General features: G+C 37.4%; 2 protein-coding genes across 5 annotated transcripts in view; one reads left to right on the top strand and one right to left on the bottom strand.

The window, feature by feature from the left end:
- IL7 (interleukin 7) overlaps positions 1-18282 on the top strand; it is a 45425-nt gene extending 27143 nt beyond the window's left edge. The window contains exons 3-6 of one of the 4 annotated variants that reach the window (XM_008255687.4): positions 8317-8349; positions 9432-9512; positions 10898-11029; positions 17248-18282. In XM_008255687.4, coding sequence (XP_008253909.1) covers positions 8317-8349; positions 9432-9512; positions 10898-11029; positions 17248-17364 — 363 coding nt within the window. In that variant the 3' untranslated portion in view covers positions 17365-18282. The remainder of the gene's footprint in view (positions 1-8316; positions 8350-9431; positions 9513-10897; positions 11030-17247) is intronic. The other 3 variants (XM_070075255.1, XM_008255688.4, XM_070075256.1) reach the window with 3 other exon arrangements.
- ZC2HC1A (zinc finger C2HC-type containing 1A) overlaps positions 1081-26812 on the bottom strand; it is an 84235-nt gene continuing 58503 nt past the window's right edge. Inside the window, exons 10-11 of the mRNA XM_051843860.2 lie at positions 25873-25927; positions 1081-23817 (exon numbers count right to left, since the gene is read on the bottom strand). Coding sequence (XP_051699820.1) covers positions 25906-25927 — 22 coding nt within the window. The 3' untranslated portion in view covers positions 1081-23817; positions 25873-25905. The remainder of the gene's footprint in view (positions 23818-25872; positions 25928-26812) is intronic.

Raw genomic sequence — 26812 nt, 5'->3', positions numbered from 1 at the left:
CTGTTAGTGATTGTATGCAAGTTGTCAAATAATGAATATGAATAAAAAAAGAAAAAATCTGGGTCCCAGTTCTGTGATTTCAGTTTTGCAGGAGAGCTTTTGTCTTTGACTCTTTAATAAAGAATAATGCTGATAATTACAGGTAAAAAAAAGTTGGAGGAAAACAACTAATTTGACTCAGAGGCTTGGAAGCTACATATAAAAGTCAATGGTCTTGGCCGGCACCGCGGCTCACTAGGCTAATCCTCCGCCTTGCGGCGCCGGCACACCGGGTTCTAGTCCCGGTTGGGGCGCCGGATTCTTTCCCGGTTGCCCCTCTTCTAGGCCAGCTCTCTGCTGTGGCCAGGGAGTGCAGTGGAGGATGGCCCAAGTACTTGGGCCCTGCACCCCATGGGAGACCAGGAGAAGCCCCTGGCTCCTGCCATCGGATCAGCGCGGTGCGCTGGCCGCGGCGGCCATTGGAGGGTGAACCAGCGGTAAAAGAAGACCTTTCTCTCTGTCTCTCTCTCACTGTCCACTCTGCCTGTCAAAAAATAAAAATAAATAAAAAAAAAGAGAAAATCTTTCAAAAAAAAAAGTCAATGGTCTCTATGGATTGAGCTCAGGTAGAGATTTGAGTGTAGAAAATTTAGGTATGATCAAATCTTGGAAGACTTTGCATGCTAACCTGAGGAATGGGAGTCACTGAAGGTTTTCTAGCTTCACAGTGATAGAACTGGGTTTTGTGGATTGGATAAAATAAATTGGAGATGATAAGTATTCAGAAAGTATTTCAACATTCATAGTTTAAAATAGGTGTTGTTGACTATGGAATGTTACTTTTGAGAAAACATAGTAAACTTTACAGATGGCAACTGATGTCCTCTGAGAGTTTAGGAGTGTATGATTAGTGATACCATCATTTAATCAACAAATTTTTATTATGTGAAATAACAATCGAAAACTTGAAGATTGATAAAATATAACCTTCTACCAGGAACAAGTAAATATAAAGCAGTTAATTGTAAGTAAATGGAGGAAGTTCTTAAAAAGTTTCCCAAAGGAATGGTGGGACTCAAAGGCCCCAAGAGTCTGGGAAGGAAAAGAAGGTTTTCTAAGTTGGAGCAATGAGATGAATATTAATGCTTCAATATGGTCACAAGGTCCGTCTTTGTGATGAAAGAAGGCCTCTTCAGAATTCCCATTTTTATAGGTGACTATTATTGTCAAGATTTTCCCCCCCAAAAAAACCCTTTTATTTAATGAATATAGACTTCATGCATTTCATAAGTACAACTTTAGGAATATAGTGACTCTTCCCATCATACCAGCCCTCCAACCCAAACTCCCACCCACTCTCCTCCTTCTCCCATTCCCAGTCCCATTCTCCACTAAGATCCATTTTCAATTAACTTTATACACAGAAGACCAACTCTATACTAAGAGTTCAACAATTTGTATGAAAAAAAAAAAAAAAAAAAACTGGTCCTCAATAGTCAAGGGCTATTCAAAGTCATTGCATTTTGAAGTTAATTTTGTTTCTTCTTTTTTTAGAAACTTAAAGAAGCACCCAAGAATGATACATCTTTTGTGAGCACTTAGACATAATTATAATACAACTCTGAGGACAGAGGTCCTGCCTGGGAAGTTAGTGCACAGTAATTCCTGTTGTTAATTTAAGAATTAACACTCTTATGTATAACTTACTTTACTCATACCTGTCCAATCTTCTATTAATTCAGTTCAGTCATTTTGGAGGACTTAGAATAGTGAAATGTCTATAACTTTCATGTTTTAATAACTATTTTGTGAAAGTAGATTGGTAATTTTTTTATTGGTTGCATCAGCGTTAGCTATGGTAATCTGATTTTCTTAGCTTGTGCATAAAAAAGTTGAATCTCAGGTAACTAATCAAGGCAGCATAGACCACATAATAATATTTGTGCTTCAGGCTATTAATTCAAAAACTATTCTTATATTGAGTTTAATGCTATTTATAGAGAATAAAGGTTTCTGTGAACTGTGCAAAACTAGAGATGTTTTAACATGCAAATAAGTAATTTATTGTCTACCTGTTTATGTCATGAACCCGTGGAGCCTATGTCTGTTAATGACAATTATTTAGTCAGGCTATTAATTCAAAAACTATTCTTATATTGAGTTTAATGCTATTTATAGAGAATAAAGGTTTCTGTGAACTGTGCAAGACTAGAGATGTTTTAACATGCAAATAAGTAATTTATTGTCTACCTGTTTATGTCATGAACCCGTGGAACCTATGTCAACATTGAGCCTGTATTTGCCACTTGCAAATCACCCTGTGAAACCTAGGGACTACATTGAATATGATGTGTGAAAACCACTGCTCTGGGCTGGTTCCGCGGCTCACTTGGCTAATCCTCCACCTGTGGTGCAGGCACCCTGTGTTCTAGTCCCGGTTGGGTCGCCGGATTCTGTCCCGGTTGCTCCTCTTCCAGTCCAGCTCTCTGCTGTGGCCCAGGAGGGCGATGGAGGCCATTTAGGGGGTCAACCAATGGAAAAGGAAGACCTTTCTCTCTGTCTCTCTCTCTCTCTCTAACTCTGCCTGTAAAACAAAACAAAACAAAACAAAACAACAAAACACACTGCTCTGGTCCAATGTACTAATTTTACATATAAGGAAATTCAAGGAAAGGCTGCATCAAAGGTAGTACATTGTTACAGGAACAACACTGGGCTGAAAATGAAAATGTCTGGGTCAGAATCCCAGATTTGTCACTTTGCCTATGTAACTTTGGATAAGTCAATTAACTAATTTCAAACCTTGCTTTTATAATTCATAAAAGCAGAATTTTGGCTTGCATAATCTCTGAGGTCAATTCCTGCCACAAAATTATTTAACGCCAGTAGTGAAAAACACAATTCTAGTTCCGTGTTCTTTCCATTATACTGATGTAATATTGCAATGTATTTGAAGGCCCAGAAAATAGATGTCTGAATGAGTCTTATATTACTGCTACTCTACCAGAGAAGGTTATGCATACTTTAGTGATCCTCAGCACTGTACCCAGTATAAGTGGATATGCTGCCAGGTTTTTAGTAATCACACAGTATTTGTATTTGACATGAACATTATTATCTAGGGAAATCTGCCAATTGTTGAATCATGTAATTTGTGGCATACCATTTATCTTCATCCTTACATAACCACACCCTGATTAACACAAATTAATAAAATACCATGTTAACATAGACAAGGTGTGTCAGAAAGGCATCTTCATGAATAGAAAATACACATTCATCTCCAGAAAAAGGACTCTAATGTATAGACAACTTTATTCAAGATAAAGAACAAGTTTAAGTTTAACAATTAAGATTTATTCATTACCCTTTCATGAGATCCTCCATTATTCTGTATTCAACACTACTGGTATTCCTAATGGATTTACCAGCTGTTTGATTTTTCTTAAGTTGAGCCTCATCAAAGAAATGTTATAATGGTATTTTCACAAGTAGAAATTCACAATCCCAAGTTGTCTTTTCTAGCCCTTTTACATTAAAAAAAAGTTTAGAGGCATGTTCATAATGATATTTTGAAGTAGATATTTGGAATATAGTCATTTAAGTATTATTTTCAGATTAGCATTTTTTCTTTTGTTCCTGGTGTTTTCTACAGTAGCTTATATCAACAATTTTTTTCAAGATTTATTTATTTACTTAAAAGTCAGAGTTACACAGAGAGAGAAGGAGTGTCAGAGAGAGAGAGATATCTTCCATCCACTGGTTCACTTCCCAATTGGCTGCAATGGCTGGAGCTGAGCCTAAGTGAAGCCGGGAGCCAGGATCTTCTTCCAGGTCTCCCACTTGGGTGCAGGGGCCCAAGCACTTGGGCCATATTCTACTGCTTTACCAGGTCACAGCAGAGAGCTGGATTGGAAGTGGAACAGCTGGGACATGGACCGGCGCCCATATGGAATGCTGGCACTGCCAGTGGCGGCTTTACCTGCTATGCCAGAGCACCAGCCCCATCAACAAATTTTTAAGATTTTTTAAAAATTTATTTGAAAGGCAGAGAGACAGAGAGAGAGAGAGAGGGAGAGAGAGAGAAAGATCACACTCTCATCTGTTGGTTCCTTCCCCAGATGGCCTCAACAGCTAGGTCTGGGTCAGGCCAAAGCCAGGAATTATGAATTCCATCCTGGTCTCCCACATGGGTGGCAAGGATCCAAGTACTTGGGCTATCTTCTATTGCCTTCCCAGTCACATTAGCATGAAGCCAGATTAGCAGCAGAGTAGCAGGGACTCAAACCAGAACTCTGATATGAAATGCTGGTATTGTAATCAGTGGCTTAACCTGCTGGGCCAAAATGCTGGCCCTGCTTACCAATAATACTAATTATTAAAACACTGAACTTTGTATTCTATGATTGTTTTATGTACTATGGAAACAGGCAATATGAAATGTGTTATTTATGAGTTAAGTAAGCAGCACAGTGACATTATATTACAAAACTTCTTCATTTGGACTACTCCTAGTTATAGGAAGGACTGGGAAATTAATGTAGTCATATTTTTGTATACTCAGAACTTTCACTAAGATAAAATCATTATTTAATAGCAGTATTATATTCACCTCAAAATCTTTGCATGAAATTTAGCAGGAAACATCACTTGGGTGTTAAATTACTATATTAAATATTTCTGTTTCTTATAAGGACACAATTTTCATTCACCTGATAACAAAGAATTAACATTTAGTTACTGTTCTTCACCATGGTTAACCTAGCTATGCTGGGCTTGGATGAAAGATAAAAGATACAGGGTTTGATAAGGATCTGCTGTCTTAGTCTTTGCAAACACTTGATCTCTAGTACCCTTTCAAAAGTTGTGCTTTGAGAATGACTTACTATAAGTAAAGAAATCCAAAATATTAGGCAGAATAAACATAGTTGAGCTCACAAATATCTGTATGTGTTTTTTTCTTCTTTTCCCTACTCTCTGGTAGAAAATATAGAATGGTTTGTAAGTCAAGAGTTGATTATAGCTCATTTCATAGTGGTTATTTCAAACTGAAGACTACCTGTTCACTATTGCCATTTAGAGCCAATACCTTCATTCATATGAACTTTCCCCAGTTGTATATTGCTAGTGAGGCAGAATTCTTACAAATAGCCTTTCCTTGGAGTCTTCTGTCTTTGCTTCCTGTTGCCAAAAAATTCATAACTACCTGCCATTTAATTTGCTCCCTAAGCAAAATAATTTGCATCATACTCAGACATGCATTATGAGTGTGTCTCAATCATTTGCTAATCATCATAAAGCAGGTTGAGATCATGCTATATCCCTACTGAACAACTGCATTAGTTATGACTTATTATCTGTTGCATGCAGAATTAATTTTTATATGTGTATTTGGGAAGCATAATCTGTTCTCTGCCTGCATTGCTAACCTAATTACTACTTTGAATTGTCCCTTGCACTCCCAACACCACAACCTAACTGAATTATTTACTATTTCACAAACAAAGTCCATGTTTTGTACCAAGTGCCTTTGCTTTATGTTTTCTCATTTCTGGAATTTCTTACTTCTATTTTCTTTCTCCTCAAATACTTGCATATCCCAATTTAGGTACCATTTCAGATCAAGTTCAGATTCTACTTTGTTCCTGTAAGACCAGCCAAAAGTAACATTTTTTTTTGTAGCAATTAACTATTGTAAGGTAGATGTTACGTTATATTTTATACATGAAATCTGAGTATGCATTTACAACCAACTAATGTTTCAAAGTAGACACATGAGTAATCAAAAAATTATTGCAAGCTATATTATGTGAACAGGTTTCAAGGTTTAGAAAAGAATATGATGGCCTAGATTTTGGGGTAAAACTGACATTCTTCTATCAAACTCTGTTGATTGAAACTTTTGAATCAAGCTTATATTACTTACATGGTAAACTCAGTGTTTCTAAGAATGGGCAATTTAACTGAGTAAGCCTTGAGGTTGGTAATGGTAATAGTTGTTAGGTATTGTTTGTTCTGCAAATCATTCTAGAAATGGGAGTTCCTGGGATAGGAAATGTGACAGATTTTTGTTTTTAACAGGAGGCAGAATTTCTTCCTTTGTGGAGCTGCAAATAAATGCTCTAAATATCTCAGTTAAGATAGGATGAGAGCTGCTCTAAATGTTATGAACTCCCCCTGAATAATAAATAAATAATAAACAAGTAAATCTTCAAACTAGAATAGTAAGATAGATATGATGGCCGGCGCCGCGGCTCAGTAGGCTAATCCTCCGCCTAGTGGCGCCGGCACACCAGGTTCTAGTCCGTCAGGGCGCCGGATTCTGTCCCGGTTGCCCCTCTTCCAGGCCAGCTCTCTGCTGTGGCCAGGGAGTGCAGTGGAGGATGGCCCAGGTGCTTGGGCCCTGCACCCCATGGGAGACCAGGATAAGTACCTGGCTCCTGCCATTGGATCAGCGCGGTGCGCTGGCAGCAGCGCGCCGGCCGCGGCGGCCATTGGAGGGTGAACCAACAGCAAAAGGAAGACCTTTCTCTCTTTCTCACTGTCCACTCTGCCTGTACAAAAAAAAAAAAAAAAAAAGTAAAGAAAAGAAAGAAAAAAAAGATATGATGATATATGACTTCCAAGACTTAGGTCATAAAAGGCACAAAGACTCCTTTCTCTTGTCTTGCATGCTTGGGAGAAAGCCATGTGCCACCTTGTGAAGACACTCTTTTATTTAATTTTCATTTATTTATGTGAAAGGCAGAGTTATAGAGAGAGGGGGAAAGGTAGAAAGAGAGAGAGATTTCTTCATCTGCTGGTTCACTCTCCAAATGTCTGTAACAGCTGGGGCCGGTCCAACCAAAGCAAGTGGCCTATAACTCCATCCAGATCTCCCATGTAGGTGGAGGGACTTAAAGATCTAAGCCATCATCTGGTTACTTCCAGGTGTCTTAACATGATGCTGCATTAGAAGCAGAGGTGGAACTGGATACCAGGCACTCTGATAAAGGATATGGGTGTCCCAGGCAGTGGCTTAACCTGCTATACAACTATGCTCACCACTTTTACAGTCATTCATTACTCAATAATAAATAATGAACACCTCTACCAGAAACTTATTCTCCTCATGGGGAAAGCCAAGAGTACAAGGAACCAAACTCAGAGAAGCAAGGACATTTCAAGCCTCTGCTTATGTTCAGCCTGCTGACATCTACTAACTAAAGCAAGTCTCCTAGACAAAATTAACATCAGCAGGCAGAGGAGCATACTTTTCTGGAATAGCATTCCTGCATTTGGGGTGTAATGACCACCCAATGTTATCCAATCCTAATTCCAGAAAATTGATAAGGTAGAAGAGTCTTTGTATGTATGATTGAGTTAAGGATTTTTGCCATGGTAGGGTTCTCCTGAGTCATCCAGGTGAGCTGTAAATGGCATTAGCAGGGTTCTTCTGAGAGAGAGGCAGGGGGCCAGAGCTGTGGCATAGTAGGCTAAGCTCTTTCTACAGCGCCGGCATCCCATGTGGGTGCCCTTTCGAGTCCCGGCTGCTCTTCTTCTGATCCAGCTCTCTGTTTACGGCCTTGGAAAGCAGTGGAAGATGGCCAAAGTGCTTGGGCCCTTGCACACACGTGGGAGACCTGGAAGAAGCTTCTGGCTCCTGGCTTCAGATTGGCCCAGCTCCAGCCATTGCAGCCATTTGGGGAGTGCAACAGCAGATGGAAGACCTTTCTCTCTGTCTCTCCCTGTCTGTATTTCTGCCTCTCAAATAAACAAATAAAATCTTTAAAAAAAATATGAGAGGCAGAAGAAACTTAATATACACATAAAGAAGACACTGTAAACATGGAAGCAGGAGACTGGAGCCATGCAGCCACAAGCCCAGGAACACAGGAATTCTGGCAACTCCTGGAATGCAAAAGAGGCAAATGCCCAGAGCCTTCAGCTGATGGCTTGATTCTGGACTTCTGACATGATAAATGCAGATAATAAATTTCTACTATTTTGTGCTACCAAGTTTTTAGTAGTTTGCTATAGCATCTCTGGGAAATTAATATATCCTCCTATATATTGGGTGGCAGTTCTGAATATTGACTGAATAATACTGTAACCTACCTTAGCATCCCATAGAAAAGATCAGAAAATCAAATAGCAAACACTATACATTGATCTAACTTGAACTTGAAATGTTTGCAGTATGATTCAGATGGTTAGTACTACAAAGTTTGTTTCCAAAGACATGCTTTTTCAAAGATAAGAAGTAATATAATGTGCCCAAGGGATGCTGTGCCCATCATTTATAGCAAATGACACAAGAAACCAGGACTGTGTTTTCTCATCTTTGTTTCTACATAGGGTTTGGCAGAGGACGTTGCACATTGGCCCTTAGTAAGTATTGAATGGTTAAATGAATGATTATGTTTTCAGACACTACTTCCTGCAGGTAAAAAAAAGACAGTATTTTAAGGTGAGAACAACCCTAGAGGTCATTTACATTTTTCACTGGCGATGAGTAATACATACTTTTCTGAGAGGCAAATGAAGATTAGAAGCTCATGACTAAATCCTGCCATTGCTCCACTTTTTATCCTGTTCCTTTGGTTACAACATATAAACTAAGTTTGCCCAGTGTCCTTCTAGAAGCTTTGATAGCTTGGAATTGCTAGTTTGCTGGACAGAGCTAGTCTAACAGTGTGCATAATCTGAATCCTGAGGAAGTTTTTCCTATTTGTCACCTAAATGTTTCAGCAAAGCCCACTTTCAAATACTATATTACTGAGAAATGAAAAATGAGCATGCAGTAGTCTTTCCTTCTACTCCTATGTTTACAATATCCTTACATTCAGTCTCACTGTATTCAGTAAATTTCTACCTCACTCATACCAGGCAAAATGAGACAAAACAACTTTTTGAAGGCCATGCTTATGCATGGATTTAAATATTTTTGTGCCAAATTAAATGTACCTTTTAGTTCCATTTTCCATGAAAATAAAAATGATGTTAAAGATGTCATAGAATAAATCTTAACTTTAACTCTCATTGTGAAGGTTGCATTCCTTAACTCTCAATGTTACTTTCTAAGGAAAATCATCTTCCTTGTTTGATGATGGCAGGACATTGGATGGAATACATATATCTCAATTTCAGGATTTAAATGTTTATAGTACTTTGCCTACATAGTAGCTATAACATTTAAAACTGGTACTTTTATCATTTTATATAAGCCAGATTCTCTTAGTGAAGTCTGGGATTAAATCATGGAGTCTGGGATGTGCTCTCATTTTGTGAGGGATTATATATACATATACTCATTTATTCTTCAAAATTAGAAAACCATTCTTTATGGTAATCAGCAGAAAAGTTATCTACCTTGAAATACACATATGAACACCAGATATTATAAGATTGCTATTTTTATAATTAGAAAAGTCCTCAGTTTTAACCATATTATTTTATATTATTTATTACAGGACAAAATGATAGAAATTGGTAGCAATTGCCTGAATAATGAATCTAACTTTTTTAAAAAACATTCATGTGATGATAATAAGGTAATAATAATTATTTGGATTTTGTCATTCAAGCTTGATTTTATAGAAACCTCTGTTTTTGCCTCTGTTAGATAATTATTTATATAAAAAATCTTTTGGTTCTTACAAGATAATTCTCATTGATCTACTAAATTTCACTATGGGTAGTCTTCTTTAATACTTTCATTTTACAAATAGCCCTATCCTTATTAGATAATTTTTATGCTTTATCATTGTGTTTTTCACCTTGAAAACACTAGAACTGCTTAATTCAATGACACACACCTCTTATTTACAAATTTCTTATGTAGGAGAAGACTTATTAAGATGATTGCTTGCGTATCTGCAAATGTGAGTCATGGGTATAATTTAGTTGTAGTCATTTTGAAATTTTTTTCTTCCAATGCTTATTTCTTTTTTAATTTTTTAAAAGAGATTTATTTATTTGAAAGGGAGAGTTGGAGAGAGAGAGAGAGATCTCCCATCCTCTGGTCCATTCCCCAAATGGCTACAATGGCAATAGCTAGGCCAATCTGAAGCCAGGAGCTAGAAGCCAGGAGCCTGGAGTTTCTTCTAGGTCTCCCACATGGGTGCAGGAGTCCAAGTCTTTGGGGCACCTTTTTCTGCTTTCCCAGGCACATTAGCAGGCAGCTGGATCATCAGAAGTGGAGCAGCCGGAACTTGAACCTGCACCCACGTAGGATGCCAGCACCACAGTCGGCAACTTTACTCACCATGCTACAGCACCAGCCAAAATATTTACTTATTTTAAGCCACTTCTACGTCTAATCAGTACATTATTACAATACCTCCAAAAGTTTGTATCATTTCTACTGAAAAAACGGCACTATTTGATATGTTCCTTGAAACTCAACAATAGCTGAGTTAATCTCCTGGTATCCCATAGCACAACCATATTATTTTACTTCTTATTTTAAGTGCCTGAAAAGCTTATGCTTTCGATGACAATGACCCTTTATTTTTCTTAGTACCACTCATTTATTCATAGTTCATTGATTTCAAATGCAATAAGAAAAACCACATATACCTTTCATCATTATTACTTCCAAAAGCCTTCTTCTTTGGTTATCCTGTTTAAAAGTGAATAATCTTCTAATACTCACATGTTAATCCATAAATGATAAGGTCACATTTATATAATAAAGAAAAGAGGCTTTAAGAGTGAGATAATCATTAAACCAAGTTCTAATCACTTCATTCCGTCAACTAGGAACTACACAGTTTCAGTCTTGCTTGTCAGTCACGTGGTTAACTGGAATAGAAAGCTGGGGTGGAGGCGGGGCACTACTTAGTAATACAGCTCTGGCTTTAGGCTTCTTAAGAAAGATTATCATTTCTCAATATTTTATTTGAACCACAGACCTTGTAAATTTTTCTTATAATAGGAAGCTGATTTTCTAGAACGTGCTGCTCGCAAGTTGGATCAGTTTCATGATATGAGTATCAATGAGGATTTCCAAAACCACTTAGAAAGAGTATCGAAGGGCACATTAACACTGGTGAACTGCACTGGTAAGGTAAGATAAGGAATGCTTACTTTGAATAAAAACATAAACCACTTTTTGCTAGTATTATTTCTTTTTTTTTTTTGAAAAGATTTTATTTATTTGAAAGGCAGAAAATGGGACTCAAACTGGCAGCACCCAATGGGATACTGGTGCTGCTGGCCTTGGCTTAACCTGCTAAGCCACAACACTGGATAGGATTCTGTCATTATCTGATGATCATATTCATTAACATAGAATTTTAAGTACTTATTGTCTTTTAAAGTTGAGACACACTTACTCAAGTCTAGAAAAAGAGAGTCGCAACTTGGAAAATACTTATCCAAGGTACTAGGATGAATTCACCTATCCAACGTTAGGTAAAAAACAAATAGTTTATTGCCATAATTACTTCCAAGAATGTAAAGGCGATAAATTTGGTGTGGGATGATCATTTTCTAATCCTAAAACTTATTAATAGCTTTTTTTAAAAGATGTATTTATTTATTTAAAAGAGTTTGAGAGAGAGAAAGGAGAGAGAGATCTTCCATCTGATGGTTCACTTTCCAGGTGGCCACAATAGCCGGGGCTGTGCCAGGCCAAAGCCAGGAGCCAGGAGCTAGGAGCTTCACCCAGGTCTCCCACATGGGTGCAGGGGCCCAGACACTTGAGCCATCTTCTGCTGCTTTTTGCAGGCCATCAGCAGAGAACTAGACTGGAAGTAGACCAGCCAGGACACACAATGGCATCCATATGGGATGCTGGTGTAGCAGGTGGCAGCTTTACCTGATTTGCCACAACGCCAACCCCAAAAATTTATTAATAGTTTTAATACATGTATGTATAACATTTATAAGAACTCCTATGTAATAAAACAGGAAATTGAATGTATTTAACAAAAATCTTTGTATGATCACAGTTATTCTTAAGTGTTGAAATTTAACTGAAATGTGATCCCTGTTAAACATAAGAGTGGGAATTAGAGAGGGAAGAGATGTACAATTTGGGACATGCTCAAGCTGACTTGGTAGAGTTAGAAACATACCAGGGGATTCCAATTCAATCCCATCAAGGTGGCATGTACCAATGCCATCTCACTAGTCCAAGTGATCAATTTCAGTTCACAATTGATCATAATGAAAGGACTAAGAGTCAAAGGGAGCACATAAACAAGTCTAGTACCTGCTAATACTAACCGATACAATAAATAAAGGGGAGAGTGATCCAACATGGGAAGCGAGATACACAGCAGACTCATAGAATGGCAGATGTCCTAAACAGCACTCTGGCCTCAGAATCAGCCCTAAAGGCATTCGGATCCAGCTGAAAAGCCCATGAGAGTATTTCAGGCATGGAAAGCCAAGACACTCTGGAAAAAAAAAAAAAAAAAAAACCCTAAATGAAAGATCTCTGTGAGTGAGATCCCAGTGGAAAGAACAGGTCTTCAAAGAAGGAGGTACCTTTCTCTGAAGGGAGGAGAGAACCTCCATTTTGACTATGACCTCGTCTAAAAAAGATAAGAGTCGGAGAACTCAAAAGGCTTCCATAGCCTTGGCAACTCATGACTGGAGCATAGGGAGATTACTGAGGCCATAAACAGGAGTGTCAATTTGTAAAGTCAACAACAGGAGTCACTGTGCACTTACTCCTCATGTAGGATCTCTGTCCTTAATGTGCTGTACATTGAGATTTAATTCTATAACGAGTACTCAAACAGTATATTTCACTTTGTGTTTCTATGTGGGTGCAAACTGTTGAAATCTTTACTTAATGCATACTAAACTGATCTTCTGTATATATAGAAAATTGAAAATGAATCTTGATATGAATGGAAGGGGAGAGAGAGCAGGAAAGGGGAGGGTTGCGGGTGGGAGGGAAGTCATTGGTGGGGTGGGGGGAGCCAATGCAGTCCATAAGCTGTACTTTGGAAATCTATATTCATTAAATAAAAATTAAAAAAAAATCTTTGTATGATAAAGCTAGAGATATACGTCTCATAATTTTTACCTTTTTCTTCACTGATTTTGATACATAAAGGGCTATTTTTTCCTACTTTTCTACTAGCAATTTTGAACTAAAAACAAAGTTTAGAGGACATTATTTGGAGTCCAGGTCTCAGTTTCCTCATCAGCAAAACAGAGAAAACACAACATCTACATTACAGGATTTGAGAAGATTAAATGTAATAATTCACGTTAAGTGCTTAGAATTAAAAGGTTTTCAATGTTTAATGGCTAATGCTGTTATTATTTTCTTCTTTAGGATTTTTGCCACCTGCTTTCAAAATCAAAGGTTTCTTAATGTTTAAAACATTTTTTGAAAACATTTTTATGATTTCTTTTCCGGTTTTGTTTCACTGGTACTAATTTCCCATAGAAAGTAAAGTGGTAAGGTTATCTTTGAACCATTCTGATAGTGATGACAATCGAGACTATATAACTTGGACAATTTTTTTTATCATTGCTTTATCTATTTAATGGAACTTAGTCAGCTCTTGATGTCTTGGATTTGCAAGCTTTTTTCTAATTTTGTGCCTTGACTTTTGCTGGGTCCCTGAAAAGAGTTTATACTTTTCTTTCCTATAAATCTGATATATGCTATTCAATGCATCACTCAAGGTCCAGCTCAAGATTCCTAAAGGGTTCATAGTTTAGTCTAAAGGCCCTTAATTCCGACTTAAAATAATTTCAAAGTGTTGTCTAATGCAGGAATAACAGATAATTTCATGTTGCTTATACATCCAACCAAGTAGCAGTAACTGTTGGGAATAGTATGCTGAGTATAAGCCTCAGTCTGAGCTCACCTGAAGAGTGCAGAAAACACAAATGGTATCATGTTTTGGCTTAAGAAGGGGTAAAAGACATAGATATGCTCTATGTTTGAAGTCCTTCCCTCATGTGCTGAGCTTTGCATAGATCACCATATTCCAAAATCAACTAATTATAAAGGGAAATACATCATTTAAATCTTGAAACTATATTACAACATTATCTAACTTGATAGCATTCACCTACTTGTTGAAATAAAAAGGTAATATATTAAGGATAGCTACACTGAATTTCCTTAATTAGTTAGACATGCTATAAGATTTTTGTTGTTATTTATTTCATTTTGCTTCTGGGGAATAAAGCTCAATAAAACAAATGGCCATGATTTTCAATTTAATATTAAGTTTATTTTCCTGTTGATTTAAATTCAAATTTTGCTTATGTCAATATACCCTTCTATTCTTTACAGTAATTAACAATAATAGGCATACCTGAAAAATTATGGTTCCAGGGTATTCAAATTGATCTCTTTTGTTTCGTGTATTTTTACTGATAGTTTATATCTAAATGAAATATTATTATTATATTATATTATTATTCTGCTATCTAACAATAATTAATTTAAAGTACATTTCAAATAGATTAGATGAGTTAAAGTAATGTGAAAATTAGCAATTATAATCAATGAGGAACAATAATTAATAATTAATATTCACTATCGTAAATATGACTATTTTTCAGGTTAAAGAAAGAACACTACCTTCCCTGGGTAAAGCCCAATTAGCAAAAAGTTAGTGAAAGCAATTACATAGTTTCCTTTATGTTCATCAGCTTTCTACACAACTGAATTCCACGATGTTTCTGAATGAAGTCTTTTTCTGATTGGTTTTGAAAACATCCATCAGTAAGGAGATGGGCTACTCCTCTTAAAAACTGAATTCCTTTAAAATACATTTTTTAAATCTCACAATTTTAAAACAGAAACAGCTAGGGGAACTAGCAAAGCATTATATTTTATGAAACAATAACACTAAAATATCAACAGATAATAGGGAAAGACATGAACAATATATATGGGAGAAAATAAACTAGAAAAAAGTACATGGCAGGAAAAAATCTGTTAATTTGGAAATAAAAATAGACAATGAGGACCTATATTATGCCTATTATTAGTATAAATTGTAAAATATATATTTTTAATATCCTATTTTATATATATTTATACATCTACTTTTTGTTATTAGTATAGAATACTATGCACCAAAGTGGAAATATTTATGAGTATAAAAGGTAGAATATTTAAGAGAATGTGATTAAACGTAATAATGACATGAGTGTTAACTAGAGTGGGACATGGAAAAGGAGTATCCCTTTTTCATGTGATGGATCAGTTTCTTTCCATTTCTGTTATTATCATGTTATTTGGTCAATAGATAGAAGCATGGACATTTATTTCATCCTTTTAGAGAAGCAGGGTGAATCTGCACATCCTACTACTTAGGAAATCTCAGGTATTCCAGGTACAATGGAAGACTTGAAACAAATGAAACAAATACATGAGCTTAAGGAAATGTAAATTCACCAAAGGTTTTTGAGTGAGAATTCGGAAAGTTTAGACAAGGGCAGTAACAACTATGTTTCCAAGACTACAGAGGTAAAATAAAATTTCTTTTATTTTTGTCTTTTTAACAAATACTCATTTTTGGTCTCTGAGGAAGTCATGGCATTTTTCTATCTCTAGGCAGTTCTGTCCATTGGCATTCATGGGACAATTGGTTTCAGGGTTTTCTAGGGGACCAAAATTCACAGATGTTCAATTCCCTTATTTAAAATGGCATGATATTTTCCTATAGTCTATGCAATCCTCCCATAGCCTTTAAATCATCTTTAGGTTATTTATACTACCTACTATAATGCAAGCATTATGTAAATAAGGAATAGTAATAATTAAAAAATTCTGTACATGTTCAGTACTGATGCAATTTTCTCTTGAATATTTTCTATCTGTGGTTGACTGAAACCATGGATATGGAAACAATGGGTCCAGAGGGCCAATTTTATTTAAATCTATTGAGTCAAGTAAATTTCAACTTTTATTTTTTTAAACTCTAGAACCCTTATTAGAAAGGATGTAAAATATCCCTTCATATTTACCCTTGAAATCTGTTGTTTAATCTTGTGAAGTGTATTGTTTAAAAGGTATGTGCTAATGTTAGTAAATTACAAGTATAAACGAAAGATCTGAATCTGTGCCTAAATGAAAATAAAACAGATGAGCCTGAAGACCCACTCATTGCGGTTAATTGACTTGTGAGCTTGGCAACTTCTTATTCTCTTTGCAATTCAGTTCCCTTCAGCTGTAAAATGAGATGAAATCAAGTTCATAGGGTTATCAGTAGATAAAATGCAATGACATATGTAAAGATGTCTTACCTAGAAAACAGTCAATAACTATTATCTAAATGAATTACTTCAGCTTGTACTAATCCCTTTTTTTTGAAAAAAAAAATTATTTGAATGGTAGAGTTTCAGAGAGAGGGAGAGACAGAGAGGTCTTTCATTCACTGGTGCATTCCTCAAATGGCTTCAACAGCTGGAGCTGGGCCAATCTGAAGCCAGGAGCCAGGAGCTTCTTCTAGGTCTTCCACATGGGTGCAAGGGCCTATGTACTTGGGCATATATGCACTTGGGCATATTTCACTGCTTTCCCAGGCCATTAGCAGGGAGCTGGGTCAGAAGAGGAACAGCCAAGACTCAAACCGGTGCCCGTATGGGATGCTGATGCTGCAGGCGTAGGCTTAACCTACTACGCCACAGCACCAGCCCCATAATCCCACTTATTGAGGTCAGCTGGCTCAGAGGAATATAAGTCTATGCAGAGCTAGTCTCTTCTATGTCTATTCCATGTAAGGTAACTGTTTTCCCACATTCTATAGGCTGTATAGTTAGCCCTTTTCAAGATTCCCATCAGGTGCTAACAATTAGCTTATGAAGCACACATGTATCATCCTCTCGTGAAGATCAAATTATTAGGGTGGATTATAAGATATAAACTCAAGCAGCTATATCCATATTAATCACCTTTGTAAACACAATCTGAATATTTTATGTTAATTATTCCTTCAACTAAAAATGCAGTTTCCCATATTTAAAAAACTCAATTGAGTATTCTACAAATATCTTTCTTATGAAAATTTAAATATGTATTATATCCATGGTTGGAATGTGAAAAAGGCAGCCAGCTGATTTAGCTTTTGGATGAATCCTATATCTTAAATCATACCCACCTTGAATTTCCTATATGTTAATACTTCAAATTAAAAATCATGCAAGATTTTTTAAAATGTCATGCAAAGTTATCCTTTTTTCATCACATCAAGATTTCAGTATACCATAACATGATGGAAATTAAAGACTGCATATTTTAAAACATGTATTTTTATAAAAATGTGAAATGAAAACTTTTAAAATATATTTCTCTAGGAAGAAAAGAAACCTTTAAAGGATCAGAAAAAGAATGGCCGGTGTTTCCTAAAGAAACTACTACAAAAGATAAAAACTTGTTGGAATAAAATTTTGAGGGGCATTAAAGAAAACTGAAAAGCATGGAGTGGCAATATAGAAACATATAAACTGTAGTTGCATCCTCCAAGAATCTATCTACTTATGCAATTTTGGGGAGGGCAATGTGCCTCCTAGAAGTTACTGAATGCATTGCATCCTGGCAAAAAATGGATTACAGCAATTGAGAAATTCATATAACATGACTAGAAGATGGACATAGCAATAAAAACTGAATGAACGTTTTAGTCAAAGTATTTCATATGCATGCTGACATATTTCAATCATATTATTTCTGTGCTGATTTTATAAGACAATCTATATAAGGTATCAGTTGCAATAATACTTTTTTAAGCTGTTAAATTTTTCAGGAGAAGACATCAAAATTATGAAGTGTATAAAAGTTATAAGGATTCAAAATTAACATTGTTTTATTCTCAAAGTAACTTTATGCTGTGCATCAGTGTATTAAGAGTGGATACAGTCATCTTCGTGCTGGAGGTGTTCCAGGGTAAACAGTGATACATGGATAGTGTTCATGAGAATAAGACAGCCATATACCTTTAAGAAGCAGCAGCATCAAGAAGTCCAAGACACTTCAGAGACATAACAAGAGATGTAATCAAACATGGATGTACAAGTATTTTCAATACCAGATATTTTAAAATGAAAATAAAGGATGACTTCAAACAAAAATAGAAATTCACCTCATCCAAGGATACTAAACGTTAGTATTGAGTTACTTTTGGCATTTCTGTATAATAAAATTTGTCTAAATGAGTTTTGTCTAATGAGTTTGGAAAGTACGTTTTTAAGAGAATAATATATGCTGACTTTTAACTAATGGAATGTGTATATTTAATTTTGACAATATCTGTATATAAAATATTTTCATACCATCATTACAAATACTTTTGATAACATTTCTCTATTGATAATAAATGAGCTATGTATTAATACTGTCATATTCACTGAATGAAGCATTATAGGATTTTTTTTTTAGTTTTTTATAGGTTCAATACAGTTCATAGATACAGTCCTGAGAATACAGTGACATTCTCCCTCCCTAAACAGCATTTGTAATATTGTAGCAATCTGTTCTCCCACATTCAGTGCATACATGACCTTTAATACCTTATAATGGAGAATCAGCATGGAATCATGATTTCAAAAATACACAAGACTAGGAACACTATTTTCTATGTTACATTCTAGTTTTTTATTAGAAATTTTACATGTGCCAGACCTTGTTTAGAAAAGCCTAGTATCTTTGTTCACATACAAAAAGAAACAAACAAACAAAAAACTATTTTAGCAGGCCAAAGTCCTAAAACAGTTGCCAGTTTGCATTTTTTTTTTTTTTTTTGACAGGCAGAGTGGATAGTGAGAGAGAGAGACAGAGAGAAAGGTCTTCCTTTTGCCGTTGGTTCACCCTCCAATGGCTGCCACGGCTGGCGCACTGCGGCCGGCACACCGCGCTGATCTGATGGCAGGAGCCAGGTACTTCTCCTGGTCTCCCATGGGGTGCAGGGCCGAAGCACTTGGGCCATCCTCCACTGCACTCCCGGGCCACAGCAGAGAGCTGGCCTGGAAGAGGGGCAACCGGGACAGAATCCGGTGCCCCGACTGGGACTAGAACCCGGTGTGCCGGCGCCGCTAGGTGGAGGATTAGCCTAGTGAGCCGCGGCGCCGGCCGCCAGTTTGCATTTTTGCGAACTTGCCTCCTTCATGATCTTCCACAGCCTCATTACCATCTAGTTAATGTGCTGCATCTAGTTATGTATTACAGCGACATCCTCAATGTGGGCTGTTAACACCTTCCTGGTCCTTCTCACTTTTCCCAACCCATATGGAGTTTCATCCTTATGGTTAACAGTCATGTAGAATTGTATAGACCCTCCTATAACACTCACTGAACTGCCTCATTCATGGAGCTTTGAGTCAAGTATTTTTTTCCTTTTGGTTAATCACTGTTTATTCCAAAAAGGGAGTTGACTAACACTTTTTTTTTTTTTTTAATTTGAAAGCTAGAGAGACAGAGAGAAAAATTAATTAGACCAATAGAGAGATCTCCCATGTCCTGGTTCAGTCCCCGAATACTCATAATATCTAGGGCTAGACCAGGCTGAAGCAAGGAACCCAGAATTCAATTCACATCTTCCAGGTGGGTGCCAGGGACCCAATTACTTGAGCCACCACCTAGTGATTCTCAGGGTACCCATTAGCAGAAAGTTGAACTCCAGAGTTCACTGGGACTCAGACCCAAGCACTCTGATATCACCTGTGGGGTTTCCAACTGGCAGCCTAACCACTGTGTCAAACACCCGCCCATGCCTAAGTGGTTTATTTATTTATTTATTTGCTTGCACTTCATAAATATAACATTAGGAACACTGTAATTTTTCCCACCATACTTGCTCTCCCACCCACTCTTCCCCTTTTTCCTCTTCCCTCTTTTTTTCTTTTTTAAAAAATTTATCTAAAAGGCAAAGTTACAGGGAGGCTGAGGCATAGAGAGGGAGAGAGGTCTTTCATTGACTGGTTCACTCTCCAGATGGCTGCAGCGGCCTGAGCTGCACTGATCCAAAGCCAGAATCCAGGAGCTGCTTCTGGGTCTCCCAGGTGGGTGCAGGGGCCAAAGGACTTGGGCCAACTTTATACTGCTTTCCCAGGTTGTAACAGAGAGCTGGATCAGAAATGGAGCAGCCAGGACTCGCTTGAACCAGTGCCCGTTTGGGATGCAAGCACTGAAGGCAGTGGTTTCACCCACTAAGCCACAGCACCAGCACTCTTGCCTCGCCCCCACTCTTGTTTTTTACCATGATCTATTTTCTCTTAATTTTATATACAGAGGATTAACTCTACAGAGAAAAAAAAAAAAAAACAAAAACAAAGCTGTTCCTCAACAGTCCAAAGGCTGTTCAAAGTTATTGCATCTTGAAGCTAATTTCACTTTTTTTCTTCCTTCCTTCTCCCCTCTTTTGTTTTAGAAGCTTAATTATTTTTAAAGAAGAACCCAAGAATGATATATCTTTTATGAGCTCTTAAGCATAACTATAACTTATGAGACTTAAGAATATCCTCCACTTAATACACTAAAAGGAAATAATTCTTTGGGAAAACTTTTTACTACTAAGTCTCATAATACAACGTTTTGGGGACAGTGGGCCTGCATGGGAAGTTAATGCACAGTGACTCTTGTTATTAACAATTAACACTCTAATGTATGACATCAGTGATTACCCGAGGTTCTTGACATGATCTGCCTAGGCTATGGAAGCCTTTTGGATCCACAACTTGGCAAAGCCATCAGCAAAGTAGAAGTTCTCTCATCCTTTCAGAGAAAAGTACATCTTTGGTGGCCTATTCTTTCCATTGGGGTCTCACCCACAGAGATCATTTATGTAGAACATTTTTTTGCCATAGTGTCCTAGCTTTCCATGCCTGAAATGCTCCCCTGGGCTTTTCAGCCAGACCAGAATGTCTAAGGTGCTGATTCTGGGGTCAGAGTGCTACTTAATCTTAACCTGGACATTCTAAGAGTCTGCTGTGTACTGCTTCCCACATTGGAGCATTCTCTCCTTTTTAATTCTGTTTATAGGCCGGCACTGCGGCTCACTAGGCTAATCCTCCGCCTTGCGGCGCCAGCACACCGGGTTCTAGTCCCGGTTAGGGCACCGGATTCTGTCCCGGTTGCCCCTCTTCCAGGCCAGCTCTCTGCTGTGGCCAGGGAGTGCAGTGGAGGATGGCCCAAGTGCTTGGGCCCTGCACTCCATGGGAGACCAGGAGAAGTACCTGGCTCCTGCCATCGGATCGGCGTGGTGCGCTGGTTGCAGCGCGCCTGCCGCGGCGGCCATTGGAGGGTGAACCAACGGCAAAGGAAGACCTTTCTCTCTGTCTCTCTCTCTCACTGTCCACTCCTGCCTGTCAAAAAAAATAAAATAAAAAAAAAATTCTGTTTATTATTATTACCAAACACTTACTCCTACATGATCACTTTAACACTTGATCCTATCCATATGATCATTTTAACACTTAAAATGCTATTTTTACCTCCCAGCTTAAGGGGATTTGGGGTCCCACTGAAAGTTTTTAATGTGTACCCTTAAAAATAAGCCCATAAGAATGTATGCAGAACTATACTGCTTTACAGTTACAGACTTCATACATTTCACAATTACAACTTTAGGACCATGATAATTCTTCCCACCATGCCCACCCTCCCATTCATACTTCTACCCCCACTTCCTTTTCCCCTTCTTATTCTCGCTCTTATTTTTTACTAAGGTCTATTTTCAATTAGCCTAATCAAGTTTTCTTTCTTCAGATGGACTTTTCTAAGTAGGCTATGTTTCATTTCACAACAAATTATGGTTAACAATGTGGTATTAGTCTCCCCTGGTGAACTGGTATTGATGATAAATGATTAGTTAGTGAAATGAAGAAATTTACATTTCTAAAGGTGAACTCTTCAAACTTCCTCAAAACTGCTTCCTTGAAGCCTGCTTATAACAGTTCCTAACAGTGTTAAATTGTTCCCCCTAAGATTGTGGCAAAATAGGGATCACACTTGTAAATATTTCTTAAAAGAGTTATTTAAATTCTCTACCATTTTTAAAAAAATTATGTTAGATTTGAAATTTAGAGAAAATTCACACTCATGGGTGATTATTCAATATACATTGTGTGCCAAAAATGCTTGGGAAAAGTTACCCACAGAGTTGTTATTGTGTTTCTTGTATCTTTGTTTTCTAGCCACTACAAAGCAAGGTAGGTGTGAGGTGAGTTGGTTAATATGGATACAACCTCTGCGCATGTAGAAATTTTTGAAATCTCACATTTTAAATTCTTACTTTATGTTCTGCATAGCACCATCAGCCAAGATTTTGTAAAAATTACTTTCTGAGGTTTATATTATGAAAACAATAGATGTGCTGAATTTTCATTTTTAAACGACTCATTACTCCATCATCAGAACATCTGGATACATATTTCTCAGGGATCTCTTTACTGACATACTGATTCAGAATGTTGGCACTAGATTAATAGTAACAGTTACTGATAGTTCTCTGTATTTCTGCATTTTTATGCCAACCACATTTCAAATTTGTCAATTTGAAGCCTATCACAAACATAAACAAATACTATGCCCATCATTCCCTGCCATGTCTACATCTGAAAGGGTTCTGCATTACCCGTGACTTCTGTGAAGTGGTCCTATTCTTTATCAAATGAATTCATGACTCTAACCCAATTAATGGGAAGAGACAACAGGGCAATTGCACTAAGTGAAACCCATTAACAAGCTGGCTAGTGATCTGTGATGTGCATGTCATAGCTTGAAAAGATGTGCTGATAAAGTGCTGTGTGCTAGGAATCTGAGCCACAATTCCTCATAAATTTGCCAAAATGACTCTGAAATACAAAGGAAGTTGTTTAGTTTAATTAAGTTGAGCAATGGTAAGCTAAAGGAGTGAGGAAACAAAAGAAGCTATATAGTGAGTGAAGGGATTGATGAGCTAGAAATCATAGAGGTTGACAGATGGACCAATCCTTTGAGCTTCCTCAGGAACTAACCACTTTCCAGTTCTAAATCACATGTGTCTCATACAAAAACCCTATTTCTCAAGGTAACTTAGAGAGATCTCTATGCCTTACACATGAAAATGCTATTGAATTTATTTTACATGGATGAATGAGAAATGAGGAATGAAAAGCAAATGTGTTATGAACATTAGGTACTATTTTAAGAAAGTAAAATTAATGTGTAAACTTTGCCTCTGTAATCAAGACAAAGTAGTTGAGTCAAAAGCAAAAAGGGCTTTATTTCAAATAAATGGGCCCACAGATTGGAGATTAGTGGCCAGGCGAGCAGTCTTCTGAAATGAGAAAACTGCTCCTTTTGTGTTAAACTCAGGTGAAGGAGAAAAGTCTGTTTGCTTAAACTCTACATCATGTTGGCATGGTATAATACTTCTCTGAAAGCTGAACGCTAAAAAATACTTAATTTGGTGAGTGAGTTTATATGGCTTTCTCAGAGAGGAATGGGGTATAACTATTATCTCTTGCTTTTATCTCTAATTTAGGAGCCAAATAATAAACAAGCATTCAGTTTAGATGTGTAAATCAGACCATGTCATTCTCCTATTCAAATCGTAGTCTGAATAAGCCAAATAATCTAACAGAAAGCTCTAGAAGTTAGAGTATTCAATAAAAAATTAAGATCAATAAACCAAAAGGTGTGCTCATAGATCACTTTATCAATGAAATCATCTTCTCTGAACACTCATCTAATATTGTAAGCCACTTCCAACCTCTATCTTGTCTACCTTCTAGCCACCCTCCCACTTTCTCTACACAGCATTATCACAATTTAAGATAAAGTATATTTACTTACTTATTGTTCTTATTTTCAATCTTTTTCTACTGTAATATGAACTTCAAAATGGTAGGCAATGTTGACTGCTTTGTTCACTGTACCTAGAAGACTGTCTAGCAGGAATTAAATACGTCATTTCATCAACATATAATTATAACATAATTATAAAATATAAATAACAATAAGATCTATATTATTATATAATAATAACAGTTATATCACTTAGAATCTGTAAGTATAAGGCATTGTGGCCTTCCGCTGGTTCACTCCCCAAATGGCTGCCACGGCCAGCACTGCACCGATCTGAAGCCAGGAGCCAGGTGCTTCTTCCTGGTCTCCCATGCGGATGCAGGGGCCCAAGCACTTGGGCCATCCTCCACTGCCCTCCCGGGCCACAGCACAGAGCTAGACTGGAAGAGGAGCAAATGGGACTAGAACCCAGCGCCCATATGAGATACTGGCACCACAGGAGGAGGATTAACCAAGTGAGCCACAACGCCGGCCCCTAGAATATCTTCTTGAGTGAAATTCAGGAAAAATAATTTCATTAAAATTTCACCTAGAGTTGACAGATCATTATCAGTAATAAATTCATTATAAAAACCATCTTAACTCATTGAGTGGGAAGTTTTCAATTTTGTGAATATTTATTACAAATATTACAATATTTATAAGTTAACATAAATGGTATACTTAATGCTCCATTTAAGTCTTTATAGGTGTCCTATAAATTGGACAATACATTTGTGAATGTCAGAAAATAATGAAGTAGCGAGTTTAAATAAAGTATTGTCAGGGCCAACAACATGGCATAGCAGGGTAAGCCACCACCTGCAGTGCCAGCATCCATATTGACACCAGTTCTGATCTAACTGGCTGCTCCACTTCTGATCCAGCTTCCCTGCTAATGTACCTGGGAAAACAGCAGAAGATGGTCCAAGTGCTTGAGCCCCTGCCACCCATGTGGGAAACCCATGAAGAAGCTTCTGGCCCCTGGTTTCAGCCTGGCCCATCCCTGGCTGTTGTGGCCATTTGGGGACTGAACCAGCGGATGGAAGATTTCTTCTCTGTCTCTCCTCTTTCAAATAAATAAATTAAATCTTTAAAAAATAAATATATATGGCTTCATGCAAATGATTTTTAAGAAAACCCTATTTACTTTTTAAAGATTATACAATAGCATTTAAAAATTGGCAGTATAAAAATATTTTTAAAACTTTACCAAATACCTTTCTAGTAAAAACAAGCATGATGTATTGAGGAATGTATTTCAAGTCTTTTATTTGTATAAATTTTTTATATAATTGGAATCATCCTTTATGCACATATGCTATTTTTAAACTGATTTTCTCTTAAAGTATATCTTTATATGTCAGTTATTTGAAAGTGCTTTAATACCTAATTTGTAAAATTTTCTTCAACTTTTATCACTATACTATAAGTCATGTCCAACATAAATATTTTTCTATACTTCAGAATACATCCCCACGAGGTGTATCTTAGATATACAATTACTAGGTCATGAGGTATAAATATTTAAAAGGTTTTAAAAGTAACCTCAGTCAACTTTTTCAAAAGCCATTATCAATTTGTATTATTAAAAACAGTAGATAAGGGATTCTTTTTTTTTTTATTAATATCATTATTGAGAGGCAGGGAGATAGAGAGGACATGATAGCATTCCCATCCTTGGCTCATGCCCCCAGTGTCCACAAATGGAAACTTAATCCAAGTCTCCTGGGTGAGTGGCAAAGACCCAATTATGGCAACTATCACCACTGAGTTTGCACTAGCAGGAAACTGAACCACAACCCTCTGATACAGGATACAAGCACCTTAACTGTTGGGCCAAATAAAAGGCATTCATCTTAATGTCCCATGGCAGTTTTCAGTTTTATAATTTGAGATCACTGATTTGATGAATGAAAACCAGCATTTCACTGTTGAGTGTTCTCAAGTGCTCAGCCCTCCTGGCCATCTGCTTTCCTCAAGTGTATGACTCCAAACTCTACCTAAGCATAGAAACAGAGTGCTTGGGCTGAAAGGAGGCGGAAGACTAAGTTATATGCAATAAGACCAGTTTAACCTCTGTCCTCAAGCAGTAGAAACAGTTTATATTTTAGAAATCCAACGGGCCCCACCACATGCGGGCTTCCAAAGCCACTTACCTTTTCTCCACCAAAAAGTAATGCAGCTCTTGCTTATATTTTACAAGCTTTCATCCTAAGCAATGGACAGAAACAAAAAACAAAAACAATATATATAGTCAGCTGTATAACTTGTAGTGGGAAGAAGCTCTGTTTACCACTGCTGTAGAACTCTGTCAGCACCTGTATGATAAACAAGTTGTATTAAAGTGAATAAGGGAGTGGGTATTTGGCGCAGAGGTTAAAGGTTCTGCTTGAGATGACCACATCCCATTTGCCTAGGTTTGAGTCTTGGCTCCACTCCCAATTCTAGTTTCCTGACAATATGGACCCCTGTGATATTGGAATATGGGGGGCCATACGGTATCACCGTGTGCTTATTAATAAATTCCCAATATTAATAGGCCTGTGTGGGTTGCTGCCTAATATTCAGAGAAGAATTCTGAATACTGGCATAAATGAACAAGAAGGCATAGTAAGTGTTTAAGCTTTTTATTCAGCGGGAGAAATGCATAGGCGTGAGGGCCCTATCTAAAAGAGAGGGAAATCCGGATTCATACTGAGTACCAGGAGCCAGCCACATGGAGGAGCATGCAGGCCAGAAAGCATGGAGCAGGTGGCCAGAAGGCCATGTGCCCTGGAGGCACAGGGCAGCACAGGCCCACACTGGCAAAAGGCTAAAAAAAAGAAAGGGCTGTGCCCATTGTGTCCCAGGCCTTTAACGTACTACCAAAGGGGAGTGGTTAATTAACCTGATTGGCCGGTGGACACACAGGTGTGGTCAGGTAGGGGCATGAAGTCACACAGGGGCGTGGTGAAGGCACGGTCTTCCAGCTCACAAACCTCATCAGTTTTATCTTGTATGCCTCCCTGCATCACCAGAAGGTTGCAAGCAATGGCTCAAGTATTTGTTTCCCTGCCACCTCTGTGGAAGATATGGTCTAGGTTCGTGTATCCCAGC

Source organism: Oryctolagus cuniculus, chromosome 6 (genome assembly GCF_964237555.1).
Source record: "Oryctolagus cuniculus chromosome 6, mOryCun1.1, whole genome shotgun sequence".
Taxonomy (NCBI): Eukaryota; Metazoa; Chordata; class Mammalia; order Lagomorpha; family Leporidae; genus Oryctolagus; species Oryctolagus cuniculus.
Note: the sequence above shows the minus strand (reverse complement) of the source record. Positions and strands in the feature narration are given on the sequence as shown.